Consider the following 23,480-nt stretch of genomic DNA (forward strand, 5'->3'; position numbering starts at 1 on the left):
AATCCAAATTAAAGAATATTGTTTAGGCCATCATTTGGTTCAAAACTTGAAAACAGATACACACTTTATTATGTACTTAATTCTGAACATGAATCAGGGAACCAGACAACGTAGCCAAAGAGCACAAGTGGATCGATGAAACTTGAAACGATCCTTTTTTCATGTATTGGACTAGCTATATATTTTTTTCATGTACTGAGTAATCCTAATTATCATTTGATATAACCAAGGAGAATCAGTACTTTTATTTATTCAGTAGGAAGGATTCTTAGGTTTTGTGGGTTGGATAACTTCTTAGTTCAGGGGTTCTGTGTTTCTTTTCAGTCCTGCAGAAGTTTTTTGATCCCATCCCTTGGAGGGGTGGGTGTTTTCTTGAGGAGGGATGATCAGAAATTAAAACTGCCATCTTCAGAGGTCAGAATGTAGCTACCATATAGCAAATATTTATTATATATGCTCTAAGTATTGTGCTAAGCTATTTGCATATTTTGTATCATGCCCCTATGAAGTAGGTTTTTTTGTAGTCTTTATTTTGCAGTTAGAGAAACTGAAGGTGAAGTGAAACAGGTTAAATTACTCTCCTAAGGTTAGATGTCTAATAATTATAAAGCTCTTAGGATTTTAGTTTATGATAGTTGAAATTGAGGAATAGAATACCGTTGAATAATGGGATAACCATTGGAAATAGAAAAAGCTTAAATTTTGTCTCTGCCAGTCACTTGCTATATGACCTTGGGCAAGTTAACTGACCTCTCTGAACCTAGTGTTTCTTATCTGTGAAATGTCAGTTATATGTCATCCTTACCGTCTTCATAAGAAGTTCTGAGAATCAAACAGGATAATAGATGTGAAAATGTGTTATAAACTGCTAAATGCTTGGGGTTGTAAGGATAGTAGAGGCGGAGGAGAAGGGAGACTGTCTCCTAACTCTTTCAAGCCAGTGTATTTTTATTTGAAGTTGGCTTGAGAACAGTGGGAATAATTGGACTTCTTTTCCATTTGCATTATAATTATTATATTACTAAGGCTGCTGATCAAAGTTAATTTCCTTTTCTATCTTCATATGGTAAACGTCCAGAGTAGTTCACTTAATGTTCTGGTTAGCCTGTTATTATAAACTATATGAAATTTATCAGGATTCAAATAAAGTCCAAAACGTGTTTGCCATCTATTACAGGGAAGCTGGTTTTTCTCCCTGTATCTCACGTACAGTACCTGGAATCATATCATTCTTAAATTTATTGACAGCTCTAAGGATATATAAAATTTAATCCTAACATTAGTCATTTAAGGTAGTGTTATTGTTTCTTTTATGACAGAAAAGTTAAGTCACTTGGTTACACAGCTAATAAATGTTAGAGCTGAGATTTGAAGACAAGTATGTCAGATTCCAAAGTTCTCTCCCTCATGCAGATGTGTCTTCTAGTGTCACTAAAAGCCTGTCTTGTTATTAAGTAAAACGGTGTGGAATTTAGCAAGGTCAGTGGATACAGTGGATATAGAACTCTGTTGTATTTCCATATGTCATAATGAACAAATAGAATATGAAATTTAAAAATGCCAGTTTTAGTTAACATCAAAGAATGTTAAGTACCTAGGAATAAAATAGTACTGGGTAGAAAATTCTGGTTCCTTGTACTTTCTTGGAGGTTTAAAGTATCAGATTTTTTTGTTTGTTTTTTTTAATGTACTATTTTTGGTCCATGTTAAGCAATTTACTGTTTATATCAATTTGCTTTTATTGTAGTTGATGCTGATGTAACAGTGATAGGATCTGGTCCCGGAGGATATGTTGCCGCTATTAAAGCTGCCCAGTTGGGCTTCAAGGTAAAGTTTAGACTAAACGAGGTGTTGATTTATTTTTATTTGGAAGGAGTTGATCATATTCACAAAATACTTTGCACCTAAATAACAGTGGTAAATAACGTCTTTATTCTATAAGTTCTATTTAGGCCTGAGACGCGTGAAGAGTGTTATTCAGTTGTGGTAGTCTCATGAAATAGCAGAGTCCATTTTTCCCAACTCCCCACAGTGCTTCGCACGTTTGGCTACTAACTTCACTTTGGAAGCAACAGTAATAGAACTAAAAGCATGTGTTTGGTAATGTTAAACAAAAATGTCTTAGAATAATTCACATTTGGGTTAGCCTGCATTTAGTATTACTCAGATGATAAATTTTAAAGGACTCTATTTCATTCTCACAAATGCAGACTTATTTTGTACAAGAATTAGGACAGATACATGGGAATTTTAGTGAACTGAAACTCTGCAGTTTATGTGCCATTAAATAATATTTTCTTTGGTTGTAGACAGTCTGCGTTGAGAAAAATGAAACGCTTGGTGGAACGTGCTTGAACGTCGGTTGTATCCCTTCTAAGGTGAACGTGTGTTTCGTACAGTGCAAAGGCTTCTGTCATTAGCCACCAGCTAGAAGGATATGTTAAGACTAGAATATTAGACTAATACAGTTACTAAAAAATAACCCAAGGTTGATAAAAAACATGTTCTCCTTGGTAAGCTTAAGCAGTGCTTTCAGCAGTCTGCCATACATTCCTGAAATTGCTTCTTTGTTTTGGAATCCCTAGCCTTTCCATTCAAACAGACTCTCATGTTCCATTTTTCTCTTTAGTTCTCCTTTACCAACGAAACAGATCATAGGCAGTAAATTCTTTTAGGTGCTTTTGGATGTAGACAGGACTGCCCTTTTCACCTGCCCCCTGAAGAGGGTACCTATTTCTTTGCTTTTAAAGAAAGTAAAGGTGTTTTGTTTTTCAGTCCTGCTGTTGAACATTGTGTCATTATTTGACTTAGATTAGTTACATAAGAACAGAAACTGAATTGTTGTAGTCCTTTGTACTATTGCATGCAGGGGATGTCATTTCTTAAGTGCTTTTTTATCGTATATAGTCTTATTAACATTTCATCATTTTGTCTATTTAGGCTTTATTAAATAACTCTCATTATTACCATATGGCCCATGGAAAAGATTTTGCATCTAGGGGAATTGAAAGTAAGTATACCTTTCATATTTAGCAATATTACCAGCCATACTTGACTCTTCCAGTTAAAGACTTCTGTATGTCTAATGAGTAATACATGTTTCATTGAGGAAAGAGTAAAAAAAGATATTAAAAATAGAGATTTACTTAAGGCTTAAATCCAGATTTCTACTATGACATCTTCTGTTTGACAACTTTTGTGTGAAGTCTGCTGTGTGTGTGTATGTGTATGAAGAGTCAGTTTCAATTTCCCTGAAACCTGGAGATCTCGAGGTGGGGAGTTGGCACTGGATTCCTGAGTGCTCTAGGCAGATAAGGAAGGAAGGAAGGATGGACAGACTGCTTAGGTTGTTGGTAGTGTGGCAAGAACGAAGGAGAGAGTGGGGAATGCAACCCAGTGTAAAAGGAGGGCATTTCATTTTAATTTGGTAAATCTTGTCTCCCACCATTCTTTTTGGGCTGTTTTTATTTCATCCTTTTTCACCAATTGTTGACAGATACATCCAGGAGGGTAGTCTGTTCTAGAAAGAGCTTAAACATACCAGTGGGTATGGAGGGGTAATCATTTTTCTTTCATTTGTTTGTTGCAGTAGTTTCTCAAAGAATGGGCTGTAGCAGGCAATCCAGTGGGTATAGAGGTGATATGTACACATTAAAGCAAACATATCAAAGTAGATGAAAGGTAGAATCAAAACCCACTTTCCTGACTCAGGAAAGAAGAAACAGGGTTTAGTCAAGAGACTTGCATCGTAGGCCAAGCTTCCTCTTCTAGTTCTGTGACCTAGGTAAATCAGATCTCTCAGGGTCTCTGTTTCCTCATCTCTGAGATGTGGGTTGATTACATGTGCAGATTGCTAAGATCTCCCTCTTTTGAAGTTCTGTTGAGTTGAGCTGCTTTGTTTTCTTATGTTGTTGCTTCAGAGTTAGGAGTTAAATGAGGGATTTTTTTTTTTTTTAAGTTTATTTATTTTGAGAGAGAGAGAGTACACACAAGTGGTAGAGAATCAGAGACAGAAAGAGGGAGAGAGAGCATTGCAAGCAGTCTCTGCAGTGTGGAGCCTGATGCGGGGCTCGAACCCACAAACCATGAGATCATGAGCTGAGCTGAAGTCGGATGCTTAACCAACTGAGCAACCCAGGCGACCCAAATGAGGGATTAAATCCAGTTGATTAAACTCTTTTATGTTAAGTTTCTATATGTAAAGTTTTCAGATGAGTGTTTTGTGAAGTTGCTCCTATTTAAAATTTCAGCTGGTGTTTTACTTTGCCATCTCTATTTAATTCTATCCAGATTTATAATCATCATAATGTGTTCGGAGAATGAGTATGTTGCCACGTGGGATGTAATGTGTATTTTGGACTGCATTTTTCCCAAAGGTGGACTTTTTACTGTGTTTGATAAGTTTTATTGACCGTGATGTGTTGCTGTTGGCCTGTTTGCGAGCTACAATTATTATAGCAGTTACTACATGAGAAGTTTTAACACTGCCTTTTTTACAGTTCTGTAAGCATTAAGCTGAAATTTTCCAGACCTGATTAGTGAAAAATATCACATTGCATCAAGAATTTAGCTAAGGACTAAAGATTTATTTAACAAATTACAGTGTCTGAAGTTCGCTTGAATTTAGAGAAGATGATGGAGCAGAAGAGTACAGCGGTAAAAGCTTTAACTGGTGGAATTGCCCACTTATTCAAACAGAATAAGGTCAGTGTTTTAATGCTCAGATGCCTACTTTATCTTGTGTTCATATGAAGCATTCTGCTGAAAGAGTGATGCCCTTAGAACTTAATGCTTGGGGGTATTATATATATATTTTTAATATTTATTTTTGAGAGAGAGTGAGAGACAGAGTATGAGTGCGGGAGGGGCAGAGGGAGAAGGGGGACACAGAATCTGAAGCAGGCTCCAGGCTCTGAGCTGTCAGCACAGAGCCTGACACGGGGCTTGAACCCACAAACCATGAGATCATGACCTGAACAGAAGTTGGCTATTTAATTGACTGAGCCACACAGGCACCCCTATCTTTTTTTTTTTCCTGCTGGGGATATTAATTTAAAACTGTGTGCTAACCTGAAATAGATTCCCTGACGTATATAACAAGTTTTTTGCTGCTCTATGTGTAACCTTATTAAGTAAGGAAGTATTTTGTACTGGGTGTATTATTTAATAGAGTGCTTTTATTTTCCCCCCCATTAATCATGTTTTTTTATTTTTATTTAAAAAAAATTTTTTTAATGTTTATTTTTGAGAGAGACAGAAACAGTGTGAGCAGGGCAGGGGCAGAGAGAAAGGGAGACAGAAACCAGAGCAGGCTCCAGGCTCTCTGAGTAAGCTGTCAGCACAAAGCCTGATGTGGAGCTCGAACTCACAAACCGTGAGATCATGACCTGAGCCGAAGTTGGATCCTCAACCAACTGAGGCACCCAGGCGCCCCATGTTTTTTTAATTGCAAACATCATTTTAAACTTTGTGAATGTATAAATATTATTTTATTAAAGGTTGTTCACGTAAACGGATATGGAAAGATAACGGGCAAAAATCAGGTCACTGCTATGAAAGCCGATGGCAGCACTCAAGTTATTGATACAAAGAACATTCTTATAGCTACAGGGTCAGAAGTTACTCCTTTTCCTGGAATCACGGTATGCTTTTTACAACTGTTATAACCTTCCTTCAGGAAGACCTTTTATAAACTACTTTATTCATGCTATTTATGCACTTTGAATGAAAAATTTCTAACTGAAATACCATATGTTGACACTCAGCTTTGGGAAGCTGTCTCTATTTTGCAGTGATTTTGACCAGAAATAGAACATTTCATATTAAGATAGACTTGGGTTCATTTTGTAGTTAAAATGGGCCATTTTGTTTTGAAATATCGAATGATGAAATTTCAAGTGAGTATTTTTAATGGGATTTGTTAAAATGGACTGTAAGGGATGAGGGAGAGGGGAAAATGGGTGATGGGCACTGAGGAGGGCACTGAGGAGGGCACTTGTTGGGATGAGCGCTGGATGTTGTATGGAAGCCAGTCTGACAATAAATTATATTTAAAAGAATTGAGTGTAAGGATAGAAGTCATAGATACCTCAGAACAGATAAATGTCTTAGTATTTTTTGTGAGATCATTTATAAGGCAGTAGGTTTTTCCAAATCATTTTGATTGTATATATTTTGTTATAGATCGATGAAGATACAATAGTGTCGTCTACAGGTGCTCTATCTTTAAAAAAAGTTCCAGAAAAGATGGTTGTCATTGGTGCAGGAGTAATAGGTGTAGAATTGGTAAGTAATGCCTTTTCTTCTCTTACTGCCTTCATGGAGTTGGAAGGAACTTAATGGTCTCCTGTTTGATTCTTTTTACAACATTGTAGGCAGATCAACATTGAGTTTTGCTTAAACACTTCTAGTATTACTAGAATTACTAATTTTTAAGACAACCAATTTATATAATCGTTAGTCATTAGAACATTCTCTTTTACTTTGAAATCTGCTTCCCTGTCTCTTCTACCCTTTCTGTTTCCTAGGATGGATGTTTAAAAAATCTGACAGCCCTTCAGTCCTTCAGAAGACAGTCCTCATCTTGAGCAAATTAGCTTTCAGATATGACTTCTGTGGTCTGGCTCTTCCCTCTCCATCCTTATCTTGATCCCTCTTAAGTTTTGTCAGATTACTTGCAATTCTCCTGAGAACCTTGCTGTTTCATGCTTTTCTGCCTTCCTTGTTCTCCCTTCCTGTCCATCTGGTGACTTTTCTGTATTACCAGCAACCTCTTCTCTCCATTTTCAGGTATCCTTTCCCAGGGCTGTTGGATCTTGATAGCACAAAGAACTGCTTCACTTGTGAAATCACAAATTCAGACGTTGTGTTCTCTAACCATAATCTCCTTTCCTCTCTTACTCAGGTTTTCTCAGCACACAGGTGGTTTATCAGGTGCTCTAGTCCTTGGGTCCCTCTGTGTCTTTGCTCTCTGCACGTCCTGTCTTGACTGCTTTCCTGATCCACTTAGATTCCATAGTCCATCACCTTAGCCACTCTTCTTGAGTCCCTTGCCTCCTTGTTCCCTCATCCTTGCTGGCAGAGCTCTAGTCCTGAGGAAATTCAGCTGTCTGCTCTTTGTTTTTTTAAATTGTAGTCGACCTACAGTGTGACGTTAGTTTCAGGTGTACAACCTAGTGACTCCTCAGTATATCACGCTGTGCTCACCACAGATGCGGCCCCACCTCACACCGTAAGACTCTATGACAGTACTGCTGTTACTTCCTGTGCTGTACCATTTATCCCCAGGACTTACTCATTCTGTAACTGGAAGCGTGTACCTCCCACTCTGTCACTTTTTGCCCATTCTGCCACTCCCCTCCCCTCCCTTCTGGCAACCACCAGTTCTCTGTATTTATGGGTCTTTTTCTGTGTTGTTTGTTTTGTTGTGTTTAGTTTTTTTTTTTTTTGATACCACATACAAGTGAAATCATATGGTATTTGCAATATGTTATGAAAAATGTTGCTAAAGCTTGTGTCTGATAGGTTGCTACCTGTTTTCCGCTAGGAATTTTATAGTTTCAGGTCTTACATTAGGTCTTTAATCCATTTTGAGTTTATTTTTGTGTATGGTGTAGAAAAGTGGTCCAGTTTCATTCTTTGACGTGTGACTGTTCAGTTTTCCTGACACCATTTATTAAAGAGACTGTCTTTTCCCTATTGCGTAAGTTTTCTTTCTTTATTATAGACCATATAAACATAGGTTTATTTCTGGGCTTCCTAGTCTGTTCATTGGTCTGTGTGTCTCTCTTGTGCCATTAATACACTTTTTCGATTATTGTATTTTTGTAGTATATTTTGAAATCTGGGATTGTGTTACTTCCAGCTTTGTTTTTATTTCTCAGGATTGCTTTGGCTATTATGGGTCTTTTGTGGTTCCATACAAATTTTAAGATTATTTGTTTTAGTTCTGTGAAAATTACTTTTGGTATTTTGGTAGGATTGCATTGAGCCTTTGGATTGCTTTGGAGAGTATGGACATTTTAACAATCTTAATTCTTCCAGTCTGAGCATGGTATGTCTGTCATCAGTGTTTGAAAGTTTTCAGAGTATATGTCTTTCACCTGCTCAGTTAAGTTTATTCCTAGGTATTTCATTCTTTTTGGTGCAATTGTAAATGCAATTATTTTCTTAATTTCTTTCTGCCACTTAGTTATTAGTGTATAGAAGTGTAACCAGTTTGTATATGTTGGTTTTGTATATGCTGCATCTTCACTGAATCCATTTATTCTGATGGTTTTTGGGTGGAGTCTTGAGGGTTTTCTGTGTATAGTGTTCTGTCATCCTCGGATGTGAGTTTTACTTCTTTCTTACCAGTTTGGATGCCTTTTATTTCTTGTCTGGTTGCTGTGGCTGGGGTGAAGGTGGTGGGAGTGGCCATCTTGTCGTGTTCCTGATCTTAGTGGAAAAACTCTCAGGTTTTTACTGTTGAGTATGATGTTATCTGTGGATTTGTCATATATGGCCTTTATCACGTTGAGGTATTTTCCTTCTAAACTTACTTTGTTAAGAGTTTTTATCGTGTTGAATTTTGGCCGAAATTTTTTCTGGATCTGTTGAGATGATCATACCAATTTTCATCCTTCATTCATTTTGTTAATGTGGCGTGTCACATTGATTGATTGGAGGATACTGAACCGTCTCCAGAATAGATCTAACTTCATCATGATGAATCCTTTTTCTTTGTTTTTAATTTTTATTATTTTTATTTTTTTTCATGTTTATTTTTTGAGAGAGAGCATAAGTTGGGGGGGAGAGAAAGAGGGGGGCTTGGGGAGACACAGAATCTGAAGCAGGCTCCAGGCTCTGAGCTGTCAGCACAGAGCCCAACGCGGGGCTCGAACTCACGGACCGTGAGATCATACCTGAGCTGAAGTCGGATGCTTAACCAACTGAGCCACTCAGCTGCCCCTGATTTTAATCTTCAATTTGGTGAGACCTTTTTGGTGGCATATCCTGGAGAATGTTCCATGTGCACTTGAAAAGAATGTGTTTTCTGTTGCTTTTGGATGGAATGTTGTGAATGTTCTGTTAGGTCCATCTAGTCTGATGTCTTGTTCAAAGACACGGTTTCCTTATTGACTTTCTCCATTGATGCAAGTTGGGTGTCCCCTGCTGTTACTGTGTTACGTCATTTCCTCTGTATGTCTGTTTTTATGTTCATACATTCAGGTGCTCCAATATTGGTTGCATAGATACTTATAATTGTTACGTTCTCTTGGTGGATTGATCCCTTTGTCATTATGCAGTGCCCTTGTCTCTTGTTACAGTCTTTATATTTTTTTTAATTTTTATTTTATTTTAAAGTCTGTTTTGTATAATGTAAGTATTGATACCCTGGCTTTTTTTGGATACCATTTGCATGGAATATCTTTTTCCATCCCTTCCCTTTTGGTCTGTATTTTCTGAAGCAAGTCTCTTGTAGGCAGCATATAGATGGATCTTGTTTTTTTATCTGTTCCATCAGCCATGTCTTTCGATTGGAGCATTTATTTACATTTAAAGTAATTATTGATAGGTATGTACTTAGTGCCTTTTGTTGCTTGTTTCCTCATTGTTTTTGTAGTTCTCTTGCTCTTTTTCCTTGTGATTGAGGACTTTCTTTGGTGTTATGCTTGGCTTTCTCTCTCTCAATTTTTGTGTGTCTATTACAGGTTTTTGCTTTGTGGTTACCATGAGGTTCATAGATAACATCCTAAGTATATAGGATTCTAAGTAACATACTTATGATACTTGTAATGATACTATATAACTTATAATGATATTGTATAACATAATAAGTATATAGCAGTCTGTATTAAGTTGATGGTCACTTAAGTTTGAGCACCTTCTAAAAGGACTGTATTTTTACTGCCCACTTCTATGTTTTATGTTTATGTTGTTATATTTTACATTTTCTAATTGAGTTCCCTTAACTAATATTTTATTTATAAATGTGCTGCTTTTTAGTCTTTTAACTTTCTTTGTAAGTGATTGAACTACTACCTCTACTATGTTTGTTTTTATGAGTGAAATTTTTTTGGGTCATAATTTCTTCTCGGTATGGTCTTTTTGCTTAAAGAAGTCCTTTTACCGTTTCTTGTAAGGCCGGTTCATTGGTAGTGAACTGCTTTAACTTTTGTTTGTCTGGGAAACTCTTTGTCTTGCCTTTAGTTCCAGATGGCAACCTTGCTGGGTAGAGTATACTTGGTTGTAGGTTTCATTTTTTTAGCACTTTGAATATATCCTGCCACTCCCTTCTGGCCTACAGGGTTTCTTCTGAACAATTAGCTGATAGCCTCATGGGGGTTTCCCTGCTGTGTAATTAGTTGCTTTTCTCTTGCTGCTTTTAAGATTCTCTCTTTATCTTTTAATTTCTGACATTTTAATGATTATGTGTCTTAGTGTGGACTTCTTTGGGTTCATTTTTGTTTATGGCTCTCTTGCTTCCTGGACATGGATGTCTGTTTAGAGAAATTTTCAGCTATTATTTCTTCAAATAAGTTTTCTGCCCTTTGCTCTTTCTTCTCCCAGACCCCTATAATGTAAATTTTTTTTTCCGCTTGATGTTGTCCCAGGGGTCCTTTAACCTGTCATTTATTTTTTTGCTGTTCAACTTGGGTGCTTTCTACTATCCTGTCTTCCAGATCACTGAACTGGTCTCCTGCATCCTCTAATCTGCCATTGATTCCCTTTAGTGTATTTTTCACTTTGGTTAATGTGTTCTTCAACTCTGATTGGTTCTTTTTCATATTTTCTATCACTTTGTTGAGGTCCTTACTGAGTTCATCCATTCTTCTTTGTAGTCCTGTGGGCGCCTTTATGACCATTACTTTGAACTCTTTATCAAGTAGATTGCTTGTCTGTTTAGTTTGTTTTCTGCTGTTTCCTTTTGTTCTTTTGATTGGAGCATATTCCTCTGTTTCCTCATTTTATCTGACTTCCTGTGTTTGTTTGTGTGAATTAGGTGAAAGGGCTACCTCTCCCATTCTTGAAGGAGTGGCCTTGTATAGGAATTTCCCCTGTGTAGACTCCATGTTCCTGATGGCTTTGGCTTTCTGGCTGGAGCTGGAGCGGGCACAGGCTGGGGCATCTTGGGCTGCTTTGTGCCAGGGCCACCCTAATAGGACAGCTGGAGCTGAATCAGATGTGGTCTGGCAGGTCCTGGGGTTCTCTGTGTTGGGTTACCCTGGTGGGATGGCTGGAGCTGGGGTGGGTGCCAGCTGCAGCACTCCACAGGGGGCTCCCTGGCTGGATTGGTGAGGGTGCCTGGGGTGCTTTGCACCCAAGTTGCCTTGGCAGGACAGCTGGAGATGGAGTTGTAGTGAGCACAGGCTGGGGGTTTTCTTGTGTGTGTTGTGCTGGGGAAGCCCTAGTTGGACAGCTGGAGCTATGGTAGGTGTGAGCCAGGAGCCCAGGGCCACTGAGTCAGCAGTCCGTTTAGAGCGCCTGGACCCTGCTCCTGTCTGCACTACCAAGGTGAAGGGAGAGCGTAAACAGCGGTGCCTCTTAGCATCTCCATCTCTGGGGGGCTTTCCAGCAGTCCCCACCATCTGGCCCATGCTGTATGGTTAGTAAATGAGTTTTCTCCACTTGTATAGTCTTTCTGCTCTTTAAAAGATTGTTTTGTTTTTTGTTGTGACCCTGGGTGGGTGAATTTGCACGTGGCTCCTCAGTCCTGTCTCTCCCTACTGCAGTTTGTAATGTTGGGGTCAGTTTCCTGTCATTACTGTGTCTCAGGCTCTCCTCTTGTCCTCTGTGTGGTCCTTCTACCCTTTGTTGTACGGAAGCTGTTCTGTCTATTCTCAGCTCTTTAGGAGGGATTGCCGTATGTGCAGGTATGGATTTCTTGTGTCTGTGGGAGGTAAATTCAAGGTCTTCCTCTGCTGCCATCTTGGACATTTCAGGACTTTTATATCTAAGTGCCAACTAGCACCTCTACTTGTAGGTCCCACAGACACTCATTTCAGTATGTTTATAACTTAACTCTTCCCTCCCCCTTTTGCCTCTTTTCACCCTCCAAAACACCAAACAAAACCCGTTTCTTTGTTAGTATTTCTCATCTTAGTGAGTCATACCACCGCACATCTAGAGGCTTGAGCAGGAAGTTTGGGAATGACACGACTTCTCTGATGCCATCGTGCCTCATACTGAGTCACTGGGTCCTAATGTGATACTGTGAGACCTAGATGTCATGGATATAGCCGCCTTTTCACACATCTGCTTATCCTTGTTGAGGCCAGTGTCGTTTCTAATCTAATCTCCCATAGGGGCTGAAGTCCTTTATAACACAAATGTAATTCTGTCCCTTCCCTGCTAAAAATCCTTCACTAACTGTAGTCATTAGGATAAATCCAAAATCTTTACTGTTATTGAAAGGCTAGCATGATGTGGCACTGGCTCACGTCTCCAGCCTCATTTCTGGGCACTCTGTCTCTCAAACTGTGTTCCATGTAGAGCGAAATAACCAGTTTCTGAACCAGCTGCACTCTTTGTTTTATCTGTAGGCCTTCTGTTCAGAACATGTATTCCTTCTTCTGGTCCCTGCACTCTCAGAGCCTTCCTCCACTGCCCTACATGCCCTTAAGTGCTCTCGCTGAGTGTTCCCTTGCACCCTGTGCTTGTTGCAGAATTGATCTCAGTTCACTGATACTACTGGTTCACTTGTGTCTCTCTTGTTAAGTCATAAACTGCATGAAGTCGGAGGTTGTGGCTGCACTTCTGTGCATCTTCACGCAGCACAGTGGCTGGTATGAAATAAGTCGTCATATGTTAGCTTTTATTATTGCTGAGTAAACATTTGCTAATATAATAAATACTTTTCAAAAGTCACCTTACAAGTTACTTTTTTAGCGAAGACTTCCTTTTTTCTGAGAAAGTGCAAGTGTTTCTGTCTTTGAGTCTTAGTATGGTATGTCTGCGTTTGTATCGCCTACTAATTGACAGTATTTTGCATTTATTTGTTTATGTCTGTCTTTACTATGAGACTGTAAGCTCCTTGAAGGCAAAGACTGAGTGTCATTCATATTTGAATCTCTGTTGCTTTCCTTAATGCTTTTTACCTAGGTCTTGTAGGTACCGGATCCATTATTTTGTTGTCATCCTTCTGATCCACTCTGGTCTGTCAGGGTCACATGTAAATGGTGTTTAGAACTAAGCATAATAGGGGCATCTGTGTGGTTCAGTTGGTTAACCGTCTGTCCGACTCTTTATTTCAGCTCAGGTCATAATCTCACATGGGATCAAGCCCCTTGTCGGGCTCTGCACTGAGAGTGGAGTCTGCTGGGGATTCTCTGTGTCCATCTTTCTCTATCAAAATAAACTTAAAAAAAAAATCAAAACTAAGCATTATATTCTGGATAATGGAGAGAACTTCTTTTGATATGTAACGTACTTTTAATCTAATGTACTTCTTTTCTTCATCCTTTAAGATCAGTTGAGTTATTTTTCTTTTTTAAAGACTATCGAGTTTGTAGTCAGTTGAAAACTTCACATCTTTTGCTTGAGGAATTCTGATTTTTTAAACCAAAATAAATACATAAACCTCAATAAAGGATTATGAACCTTTATCTTTGCTTTAATGTTCACTTGTACCCTTATTCCAGTCTTTTCCTCTTTCTTGATTGTTGCATCCTTACACTTACCTGCTTTTTCTTGCCATGGGTAAATAGATCTGGGAAGACTGTTGACTGAGGCATGCGGTCTATCATCTGATTTGTCTAAATTGGTTAGTGAATCCATCTCTGGTGTCATTCATGTCAGTATGAAGTATAGAGAGTCATCTGACTGTACACTTTTTAAGCTGCTTATAAATGGATTTGAATCTCCATTGATCTGTCACATCTATAGGATATGAGATTTTTTTTTTCTTTTTTGACAACTTTGCTGATGATGAAAATATCCTGCATTATTATCCAGTCCAGAAAAGCCTTCAGAAAATTGTTGACATGACCTGTTTGGAACACTTGGGGTAGTATCTAATGATTTTCAAACCAGCTGTTCAATAATGTCTTCGAGTATTTAGTGGGGATTGACCTCTGAAATAAATTTCAGAATCTATCTTCCAGAATATTTTCTTTTCACTTTGCAAAATTTTAGGCAAGGTATTGCCTGTCTGGCACCCTTTGTGACATTTCCCTTATGCCGATTAAGTTCCCAGAGTTTACTGACAGTGTCTCTGTTATCACATTATGATCTGATTTGACTGGAGAGTTAACTTAAAAAAATTGACTAGTTTCTTAGTATTTCCTCTATTCACTCCACTTTGAAAATTGTTCTCATGGGTGGATAAAACAAGAAGAAAATAATATAGATTTACTTTCTTTTGTTGGTAAGTATAATAATATCTGAAGCAATACTTCTTTCATTTCAGTACTTTGGGGTATTTTTACAAATCTTGGGTCATTTCAAACATCTTCATGTTTTAGGTGTCACTATATTGAATGTTTTCACAGATGTCTTTTTTTTAAATTTAAACTTATTAGAAGTAACTGACTGTGTAGTCTTACCTTTTTATCATAAAGATTACTCACGTGACTATATATGTTTTACTATATACGTATAGTTATATAGACGTTTACATATGTCTATATGTATATAATATGTAGACTATATTACCTTTTCCCGTTCCAGTTTAATATAAAGTTTTAGAATCAGATACAAATTTGAATTTCAGCTCTGCTTGTTAATGACTGTATGTCCTTGTTCCGTTAGCCTCTGAACTAGTTGATTCATCATGTAAATCCCCATTTTAATAAGAATAACTGCCTTACGGGATTATTGTTGGCACTTAGTAAAGTAGTAACCTGTAATACACTTAATCCAGTACCAAACATCCAATAAGCTCTAATGTCTAATAACTGGTAGATACTATTGGAGTTTTCCCATCTCTAAGGATTTTGAAATTCTTAGATTTTCCTGAAGAGTAAGGCATTTGTCTAGCTAGCTATGGTCACTGTCCCCTACTTTGAATTATAGACTTCAAGATGATGTGTATTATTTCCCATGGTTCTTCCTATTTCTTTTTGCTGTTGTGGGAAATGTCAGGATTTTGTTCATTTTTTTGTGGCTGAATAATATTTCTTTATGGATATAGATCACACGTGTTCTTATTTTAATTTTCTTTTTGTTGAAGTATAATTGACATAGTATTAGTTTCAGGTGTACAGCATTTATTTGACATACTCTTACTGTTTCTTTCTGATTTAGGTTCAGAGAAGTGTTTTTTTTTTTTTAACACCTTTATTGCGATATAGTCTTGTGTCTCCTTTACCCATTGAAAGTGTACGATTCAGTGGTTTTTTAGGACGTTCACATAGTTGTGCACTTGTCACCACTGTCTTAATTCCAGAGCATTTTCATCACCTCAGAAAGAAACCTTGTGTCCATTGGCAGTGACTCTACATTCCTCCCTTCTCCCCGGCACTGGAAACCGCTAACGTACTTTATCTGACGCTGAAATTGCCTATTTGGGACTTTCCGTATAAATGGGATTCATGGCATTTAAATCTGTGGCTTCTTCACTTAGCATAATGTTCTCAAGGTTTATATATACTTGATAACTCTTTTTTTGTTTTAATGTTTATTTTAGAGAGAGACACACACAGAGTGCAAGTTGGGGAGGGACAGAGAGAGGGGGAGAGAGAGAGAGAGGGAGGGGCATAGCATCGAAAGCAGGCTCCAGGCTCTAGGCTCTGGGCTGTCAGCACAGAGCACAATGCAGGGCTCGAACCCACGAACTGCAAGATCATGACTTGAGCTGAAGTCGGAACGCTCAACTGACTGAGCCACCCGGGCGCCCCATACTTGATAACTCTTTATAGCCAAGTATTCCATCCTGTGGCCCTAGCACGTTTTGTTTATCCATTCATCAGTTGATGGACATCGGGCTTGTTTCCACTTTGACGCTACATGTTTCACTGCCGTGACCGTCTGTGTACAGGTTCTTGTCTGGACGCGTGTTTTCACTTCTCTTGCACATGTACCTGGCGGTGGAGTCGTTGGGTCAAGCGGTAATTCAGTGTTTAGCCTTCCAAGGAGCTGTGCTGTGGAGCGCGGCTGCCCTGTCATGCGGTCGCTGGCAGCGTGAGCTGCTCTGCCTCCTTATCACTATTTCGGCGCTTTCTTGACTCGAGCCACTCTAACAGGTGTGCTCTGGGGTCTCGGGTTTTCATTTGCATTTCCCTAGTAGCTTGTAACATCGAGCATCTTTTTATGTGCTTACTTGCCATCTCTGTATTGTCTTTCCTGGCATTTAAATGTTTTGTCTTTTTTTCAATTTGTTTTATTGAATTTTGAGACATCTTTGTGCAAAGAATATAAATTCTTTATCATATAGCCGTCTTACAAATATTTTTTCTCAGTCTGCCTTTTCTGTATTCTTAATACTAGCTTTTAGAGAGAAGTTTTAAATTTTGACGTCTCTTTTATCTTTCATCTTTTTTTTTCTTTCATGGATTGTGCTTGTGGTGGTGTGTGAGCCTCACTCAGGGTCACAAAGATTCTTTCCTGTGTTTTCTTCCATAAGTTTTATTTATTTATTATTATTTTTTAATATGAAATTTATTGTCAAATTGGTTTCCATACAACGCCCAAAGCTCATCCCAACAGGTGCCCTCCTCAATACCCATCGCCCACCCTCACCCCCCTCCCACCCCACATCAACCCTCAGTTCTCAGTTTTTAAGAGTCTCTTATGGTTTGGCTCCCTCCCTCTCTAACCTCTTTTTTTTCCTTCCCCTCCCCCATGGGTTTCTGTTAAGTTTCTCAGGATCCACATAAGAGTGAAAACATGGTATCTGTCTTTCCCTGTATGGCTTATTTCACTTAGCATCACACTTTCCAGTTCCATCCACGTTGCTACAAAAGGCCATATTTCATTCTTTCTCATTGCCACGTAGTATTCCATTGTGTATATAAACCACAATTTCTTTATCCATTCATCAGTTGATGGACATTTAGGCTCTTTCCTTAATTTGGCTATTGTTGAAAGTGCTGCTGTAAACATTGGGGTACAAGTGCCCCTGTGCATCAGCACTCCTGTATCCTTTGGGTAAATTCCTAGCAGTGCTATTGCTGAGTCATAGGGTAGATCTATTTTTAATTTCTTGGGGAACCTCCACACTGTTTTCCAGAGTGGCTGCACCAGTTTGCATTCCCACCAACAGTGCAAGAGGGTTCCCATTTCCACATCCTCGCCAGCATCTATAGTCTCCTGATTTGTTCATTTTGGCCACTCTGACTGGCGTGAGGTGATATCTGAGTGTGGTTTTGATTTGTATTTCCCTGATGAGGAGCAATGCTGAGCATCTTTTCATGTGCCTGTTGGCCATCTGGATGTCTTCTTTAGAGAAGTGTCTATTCATGTTTTCTGCCCATTTCTTCACTGGGTTATTTGTTTTTCGGGTGTGGAGTTTGGTGAGCTCTTTATAGATTTTGGATACTAGCCCTTTGTCCAATATGTCATTTGCAAATATCTTTTCCCATTCCGTTGGTTGCCTTTTAGTTTTGTTGGTTGTTTCCTTTGCTGTGCAGAAGCTTTTTATCTTCATAAGGTCCCAGTAATTCATTTTTGCTTTTAATTCCCTTGCCTTTGGGGATGTGTCGAGTAAGAGATTGCTACGGCTGAGGTCAGAGAGGTCTTTTCCTGCTTTCTCCTCTAGGGTTTTGATGGTTTCCTGTCTCACATTCAGGTCCGTTATCCATTTTGAGTTCATTTTTGTGAATGGTGTAAGAAAGTGGTCTAGTTTCACTCTTCTGCGTGTTGCTGTCCAGTTCTCCCAGCACCATTTGTTAAAGAGACTGTCTTTTTTCCATTGGATATTCTTTCCTGCTTTGTCAAAGATGAGTTCGCCATACTTTTGTGTGTCCAATTCTGGAGTCTCTATTCCATTGGTCTATGTGTCTGTTTTTGTGCCAATACCATGCTGTCTTGATAATTACAGCTTTGTAGTAGAGGCTAAAGCCTGGGATTGTGATGCCTCCCGCTTTGGTCTTCTTCAAAATTACTTTGGCTATTCGGGGTCTTTTGTGGTTCCATATAAATTTTAGGATTGCTTGTCCTAGCCTCGAGAAGAATGCTGGCGCAATTTTGATTGGGATTGCAATGAATGTATAGATAGCTTTGGGTAGTATTGACATTTTAACAATATTTATTCTTCCAATCCATGAGCATGGATTGTTTTTCCATTTCTTTATATCTTCTTCAGTTTCCTTCATAAGCTTTCTATAGTTTTCAGCATACAGATCTTTTACATCTTTGGTTAGGTTTATTCCTAGGTATTTTGTGATTCTTGGTGCAATTGTGAATGGGATCAGTTTCTTTATTAGTCTTTCTGTTGCTTCATTGTTAGTGTATAAGAATGCAACTGATTTCTGTACCTTGATTTTGTGTCCTGCGACTTTGCTGAATTCATGTATCAGTTCTCGCAGACTTTTGGTGGAGTCTGTCGGGTTTTCCATGTATAATATCATGTCATCTGCAAAAAGTGAAAGCTTGACTTCATCTTTGGCAATTTTGATGCCTTTGATTTCCTTTTGTTATCTGATTGCTGATGCTAGAACTTCCAGCACTATGTTAAACAACAGCGGTGAGAGTGGGCATCCCTGTCATGTTCCTGATCTCAGGGAGAAAGCTTTCAGTTTTTCCCCATTGAGGATGGTATTAGCTGTGGGCTTTTCATAAATGGCTTTTATGATATTTAAGTATGTTCCTTCTATCCCGACTTTCTCGAGGGTTTTTATTAAGAAAGGATGGTGAATTTTGTCAAATGCTGCATCGATTGACAGGATCATATGGTTCTTTTCTTTCATTAATGTGATGTATCACATTGATTGATTTGCGAATATTGAACCAGCCCTGCAGCCCAGGAATGAATCCCACTTGATCATGGTGAATAATTCTTTTTATATGCTGTTGAATTCGATTTGCTAGTATCTTGTTGAGAATTTTTGCATCTATATTCATCAGGAATATTGGCCTGTAGTTCTCTTTTTTTGCCGGGTCTCTGTCTCATTTAGGAATCAAAGTAATGCTGGCTTCATAGAATGAGTCTGGAAGTTTTCCTTCCCTTTCAATTTTTTGGAAAAGCTTGAGAAAGATAGGTATTATCTCTGCTTTAAACGTCTGATATAACTCCCCAGGGAAGCCATCTGGTCCTGGACTCTTATTTGTTGGGAGATTTTTGATAACTGATTTCAATTTGTTTGCTGGTTATGGGTCTGTTCAAGTTTTTTGTTTCTTCCTGTTTGAGTTTTGGAAGTTTGGAAGTTTGGAGTTTGGAAGTGCTTAGGAATTTGTCCATTTCTTCCAGGTTGTCCAGTTTGTTGGCATATAATTTTTCATAGTATTCCCTGATAATTGCTTGTATTTCTGAGGGATTGGTTGTAATAATTCCATTTTCATTCATGATTTTATCTATTTGGGTTATCTCCCTTTTCTTTTTGAGAAGCCTGGCTAGAGGTTTGTCAATTTTGTTTATTTTTTCAAGAAACCAACTCTTGGTTTCATTGATCTGCCCCACAGTTGTTTTAGAGTCTATATTGTTTATTTCTGCTCTGATCTTTATTATTTCTCTTCTTCTGCTGGGTTTGGAGTGTCTTTGCTGTTCTGCTTCTGTTTCCTTTAGGTGTGCTGTTAGATTTTGTATTTGGGATTTTTCTTGTTTCTGGATTGCAATGTATTTTCCTCTCAGGACTGCCTTTGCTGCATCCCAAAGCATTTGGATTGTTGTATTTTCATTTTCATTTGTTTCCATATATTTAAAAAAAATTTTTTTTTTCAACGTTTTTTATTTATTTTTGGGACAGAGAGAGACAGAGCATGAACGGGGGAGGGGCAGAGAGAGAGGGAGACACAGAATCGGAAACAGGCTCCAGGCTCCAAGCCATCAGCCCAGAGCCTGACGCGGGGCTCAAACTCACGGACCGCGAGATCGTGACCTGGCTGAAGTCGGACGCTTAACCAACTGTGCCACCCAGGTGCCCCTGTTTCCATATATTTTTAAATTTCTTCTCTAATTGCCTAGTTGACCCATTCATGGGTTGACCCGTGCTTTTGGAGGTTTTCCAGACTTTTTCCTGTGGTTGATTTCAAGTTTCATAGCATTGTGGTCTGAAAGTGTGCATGGTATGATCTCAGTTCTTTTATACTTATGAAGGGCTGTTTTGTGACCCAGTATGTGATCTATCTTGGAGAATGTTCCATGTGCACTCGAGAAGAAAGTATATTCTGTTGCTTTGGGATGCAGAATTCTAAATATATCTGTCAAGTCCATCTGATCCAATGTATCATTCAGGGCCCTTGTTTCTTTATTGACCATGTGTCTAGGTGATCTATCCATTTCTGTAAGTGGAGTGTTAAAGTCCCCTGCAATTACCACAGCCTTATCAATAAGGTTGCTTATGTTTGTGATTAATCGTTTTATATATTTGGGGGCTCCCATATTCGGCACATAGACATTTATAATTGTTAGCTCTTCCTGATGGATAGACACTCTAATTATTATATAATGCCCTTCCTCATCTCGTTTCAGCCTTTAATTTAAAATCTAGTTTGATATAAGTATGGCTACTCCAGCTTTCTTTTGACTTCCAGTAGCATGATAGATAGTTCTCTATCCCCTCACTTTCAATCTGAAGGTGTCCTCAAGTCTAAAATGAGTCTCTTGTAGACAGCGAATAGATGTGTCTTGTTTTTTTTATCCATTCTAATACCCTGTGTCTTTTGGTTGGAGCATTTAGTCCGTTTACATTCAGTGTTATTATTGAAAGATATGAGTTTAGAGTCATTGTGATGTCTGTAGGTTTCATGCTTGTAGTGATGTCTCTGGTACTTTGTGGTCCTTGCAACATTTTACTCACAGAATCCCCCTTAGGATTTTGTAGGGCTGGTTTAGTGGTGATGAATTTCTTCAGTTTTTGTTTGGGAATACCTTTATCTCTCCTTCTGTTCTGAATGACAGACTTGCTGGATAAAGGATTCTTGGCTGCCTATTTTTTCTGTTCATCACATTGAAGATCTCCTGCCATTCCTTTCTGGCCTGCCAAGTTTCAGTAGATAGGTCTGCCACTAGTCTTATGGGTCTCCCTTTATAAGTTAGAGCCTGTTTATCCCTAGCTGCTTTCAGAATTTTCTCTTTATCCTTGTATTTTGTCAGTTTCACTATGCTATGTCGTGCAGAAGAATTGATTCAAGTTATGTCTGAAGGGAGTTCTCTGTGCCTCTTGGATTTCAAAGCCTTTTTCCTTTCTTGGATCAGGGAAGTTCTCTGCTATGATTCGTTCACGTACACCTTCAACCCCTTTATCTCTCTTTTCCTCTTCTGGAATTTCTATTATACGGATATTGTTTTGTTTGATGCATCACTTAGTTTTCTAATTCTCCCCTCATACTCCTGGATTTTTTTATCTTTTTCTCAGCTTCCTCTTTTTCCATAATTTTATTTTCTAATTCACCTATTCTCTTCTCTGCCTCTTCAATCCATGCTGTGGTCACCTCCATTTTACTTTGCACCTCATTTATAGCATTTTTTTTAGCTCCTCATGACGGTTTCTTAGTCCCCTGATCTCTGTAGCAATAGGTTCTCTGCTGTCCTCTCTGCTTTTTTCAAGCCCAGTGATTAGTTTCATGACTATTATTCTAAATTCTTGTTCCGTTATATTGCTTAAATCATTTTTGATCAATTTGTTAGCTGTCGCAACTTCCTAGAGTTTCTTTCGAGGAGAGTTCTTCTGATTCATCGTTTTGGGTAGTCCCTAGGTTGGCTTCAAATTGCAGGGCACTTCCCCTGTGCTGTCTGGAGTAACTTGTGTTGGTGGGCGGGGCCACAGTCAGACCCGATATCTGCCCCCAGCCCACCGCTGGGACCACAGTCAGACTGGTGTGTACCTTCTCTTCTCCTCTCCCAGGGGCAGGACTCACTGTGGAGTGGTGTGGCCCCTGTGTGGGCTACTTGCACACTGTCAGGCTTGTGGTGCTCCTTCAGTGGGATCTGGCGTATTAGCCAGGGTGGATCCACAAGGTGCATAGGGGTGGGAGGGGCAGGCTTAGCTCGCTTTGCTGTCCGTGGTGCCCTGTGGGAGGGGCCCTGCATCACCTGGAGGGAGGCAGACCCATTGGAGGGATGGATCCACAGAAGCACAGTGTTGGGTGTTTGTGAGGTGCAGGCAAGTTCGGTGATGGTAACTGGTTCCCTTTGGGATTTCAGGTGGGGGATGGGAGAGAGAGATGGCATTTCCCAGCGCCTTTGTTCCCTGCTGAGCTGAGCTCTCCCTTCCAGGGCTCAACACCTCTCCCTCCCATTGTCCTTTCGCCCTCCCACTTTCTGCTCTCCAAGAGCAGAGCTGTTCACTTTTAACATTCCAGATGTTAAGTCCTGCCGGCTGTCAGAACTCAGGCAGTCCAGCCCCTCCGCTTTTGCAAGCCAGACTTCGGGGGCCCTGCCTTGCTGGGCGGGGCTGCCCCTCCACCGCCCCGGCTCCCTCCCACCAGTCCGGTAGCACGCATCACCTTTCCGCCCTTCCTAACCTCCTTCCGTGGGCCTCTTGTCTACACTTGAGAAGTCTGGAGAGTCCATTCTGCTAGTCTTCTGGCGGTTTTCTGGGTTTTTTAGGCCAATGTGGGTGTAACATAAGCTATCAGCAGGAGGAGGTGAGCCCAGCGTCCTCCTATGCTGCCATCTTCCGTTTCAATCTTCCATAAGTTTTATAATCTTGGGCTTTACCTTAAGGTCCATGATGCATTTTGGCTTAATTTTTGTATATGCTTGTGGTTGAATTTTTAGTGTTACTGTATTGGCTTTAGTTAACTCAGCTTTCCAAAAACTCCTGAAACTTTTAAAAATGAATGCATAAACCTAATTGGAAAGGTAAAACCTCTTAATGGTGAATTTTAAATTACCAGGTGATTTTGATACAAATTCTTGCAGAGGATATGTTCATAGTTTTTCATATTTTATTTAATGTTGTAAAATTATATTCATCTTGCCTATTTCACAAATAGGTATTCAAAGTGATAATTGCTAAAATAAAACCAGCGTTCTGTTTAAATTATAATTTGAATAAAAAAGTAAACATGTCTCTATTGAGAAAATAAAATATGAAACCAGTTTAATAGTTTACAAACATCGGTAATTAGTAGCAACAAGAGGCTTTTTCTTCTCCCTCAGGACCTCCTTTCCCACTTGTTCCCCTCCTTCTGGACCAACCAGTTCCGGTATAGCTCTTTCCCTCTCTTCTTCAAGTCTTTGTGCACACATCACTCCCAGTGAAGCTTTCCCCAATGACCCCATGGTTTAAAATTGCAGGCTTACTCCTCCAGTAGTCCTGGTTTTGTTTCCTCATTTATTTCTCTCAGAGCACATTATTATCCTCTGAATTTTACTTCATATGCCTCCCCTACCAGAGTATAAGATCCCTAGGGGCAACGTGTTGTTCACTGATGTGTGCGTAGATTATAGTAGGTGC

At 39.2% G+C, this 23,480-nt stretch overlaps 1 protein-coding gene across 1 annotated transcript in view; it reads left to right on the forward strand.

The window, feature by feature from the left end:
• The window catches only part of DLD (dihydrolipoamide dehydrogenase), a 35,056-nt gene that overhangs the window by 7,218 nt on the left and 4,358 nt on the right, over positions 1-23,480 (forward strand). Inside the window, exons 3-8 of the mRNA XM_040472950.1 lie at positions 1,748-1,827; positions 2,310-2,378; positions 2,941-3,010; positions 4,604-4,704; positions 5,499-5,642; positions 6,184-6,285. Coding sequence (XP_040328884.1) covers positions 1,748-1,827; positions 2,310-2,378; positions 2,941-3,010; positions 4,604-4,704; positions 5,499-5,642; positions 6,184-6,285 — 566 coding nt within the window. The remainder of the gene's footprint in view (positions 1-1,747; positions 1,828-2,309; positions 2,379-2,940; positions 3,011-4,603; positions 4,705-5,498; positions 5,643-6,183; positions 6,286-23,480) is intronic.

Source organism: Herpailurus yagouaroundi, unplaced genomic scaffold, assembly GCF_014898765.1.
Source record: "Herpailurus yagouaroundi ecotype Mexico unplaced genomic scaffold, PumYag 100, whole genome shotgun sequence".
Lineage (NCBI taxonomy): Eukaryota > Metazoa > Chordata > Mammalia > Carnivora > Felidae > Herpailurus > Herpailurus yagouaroundi.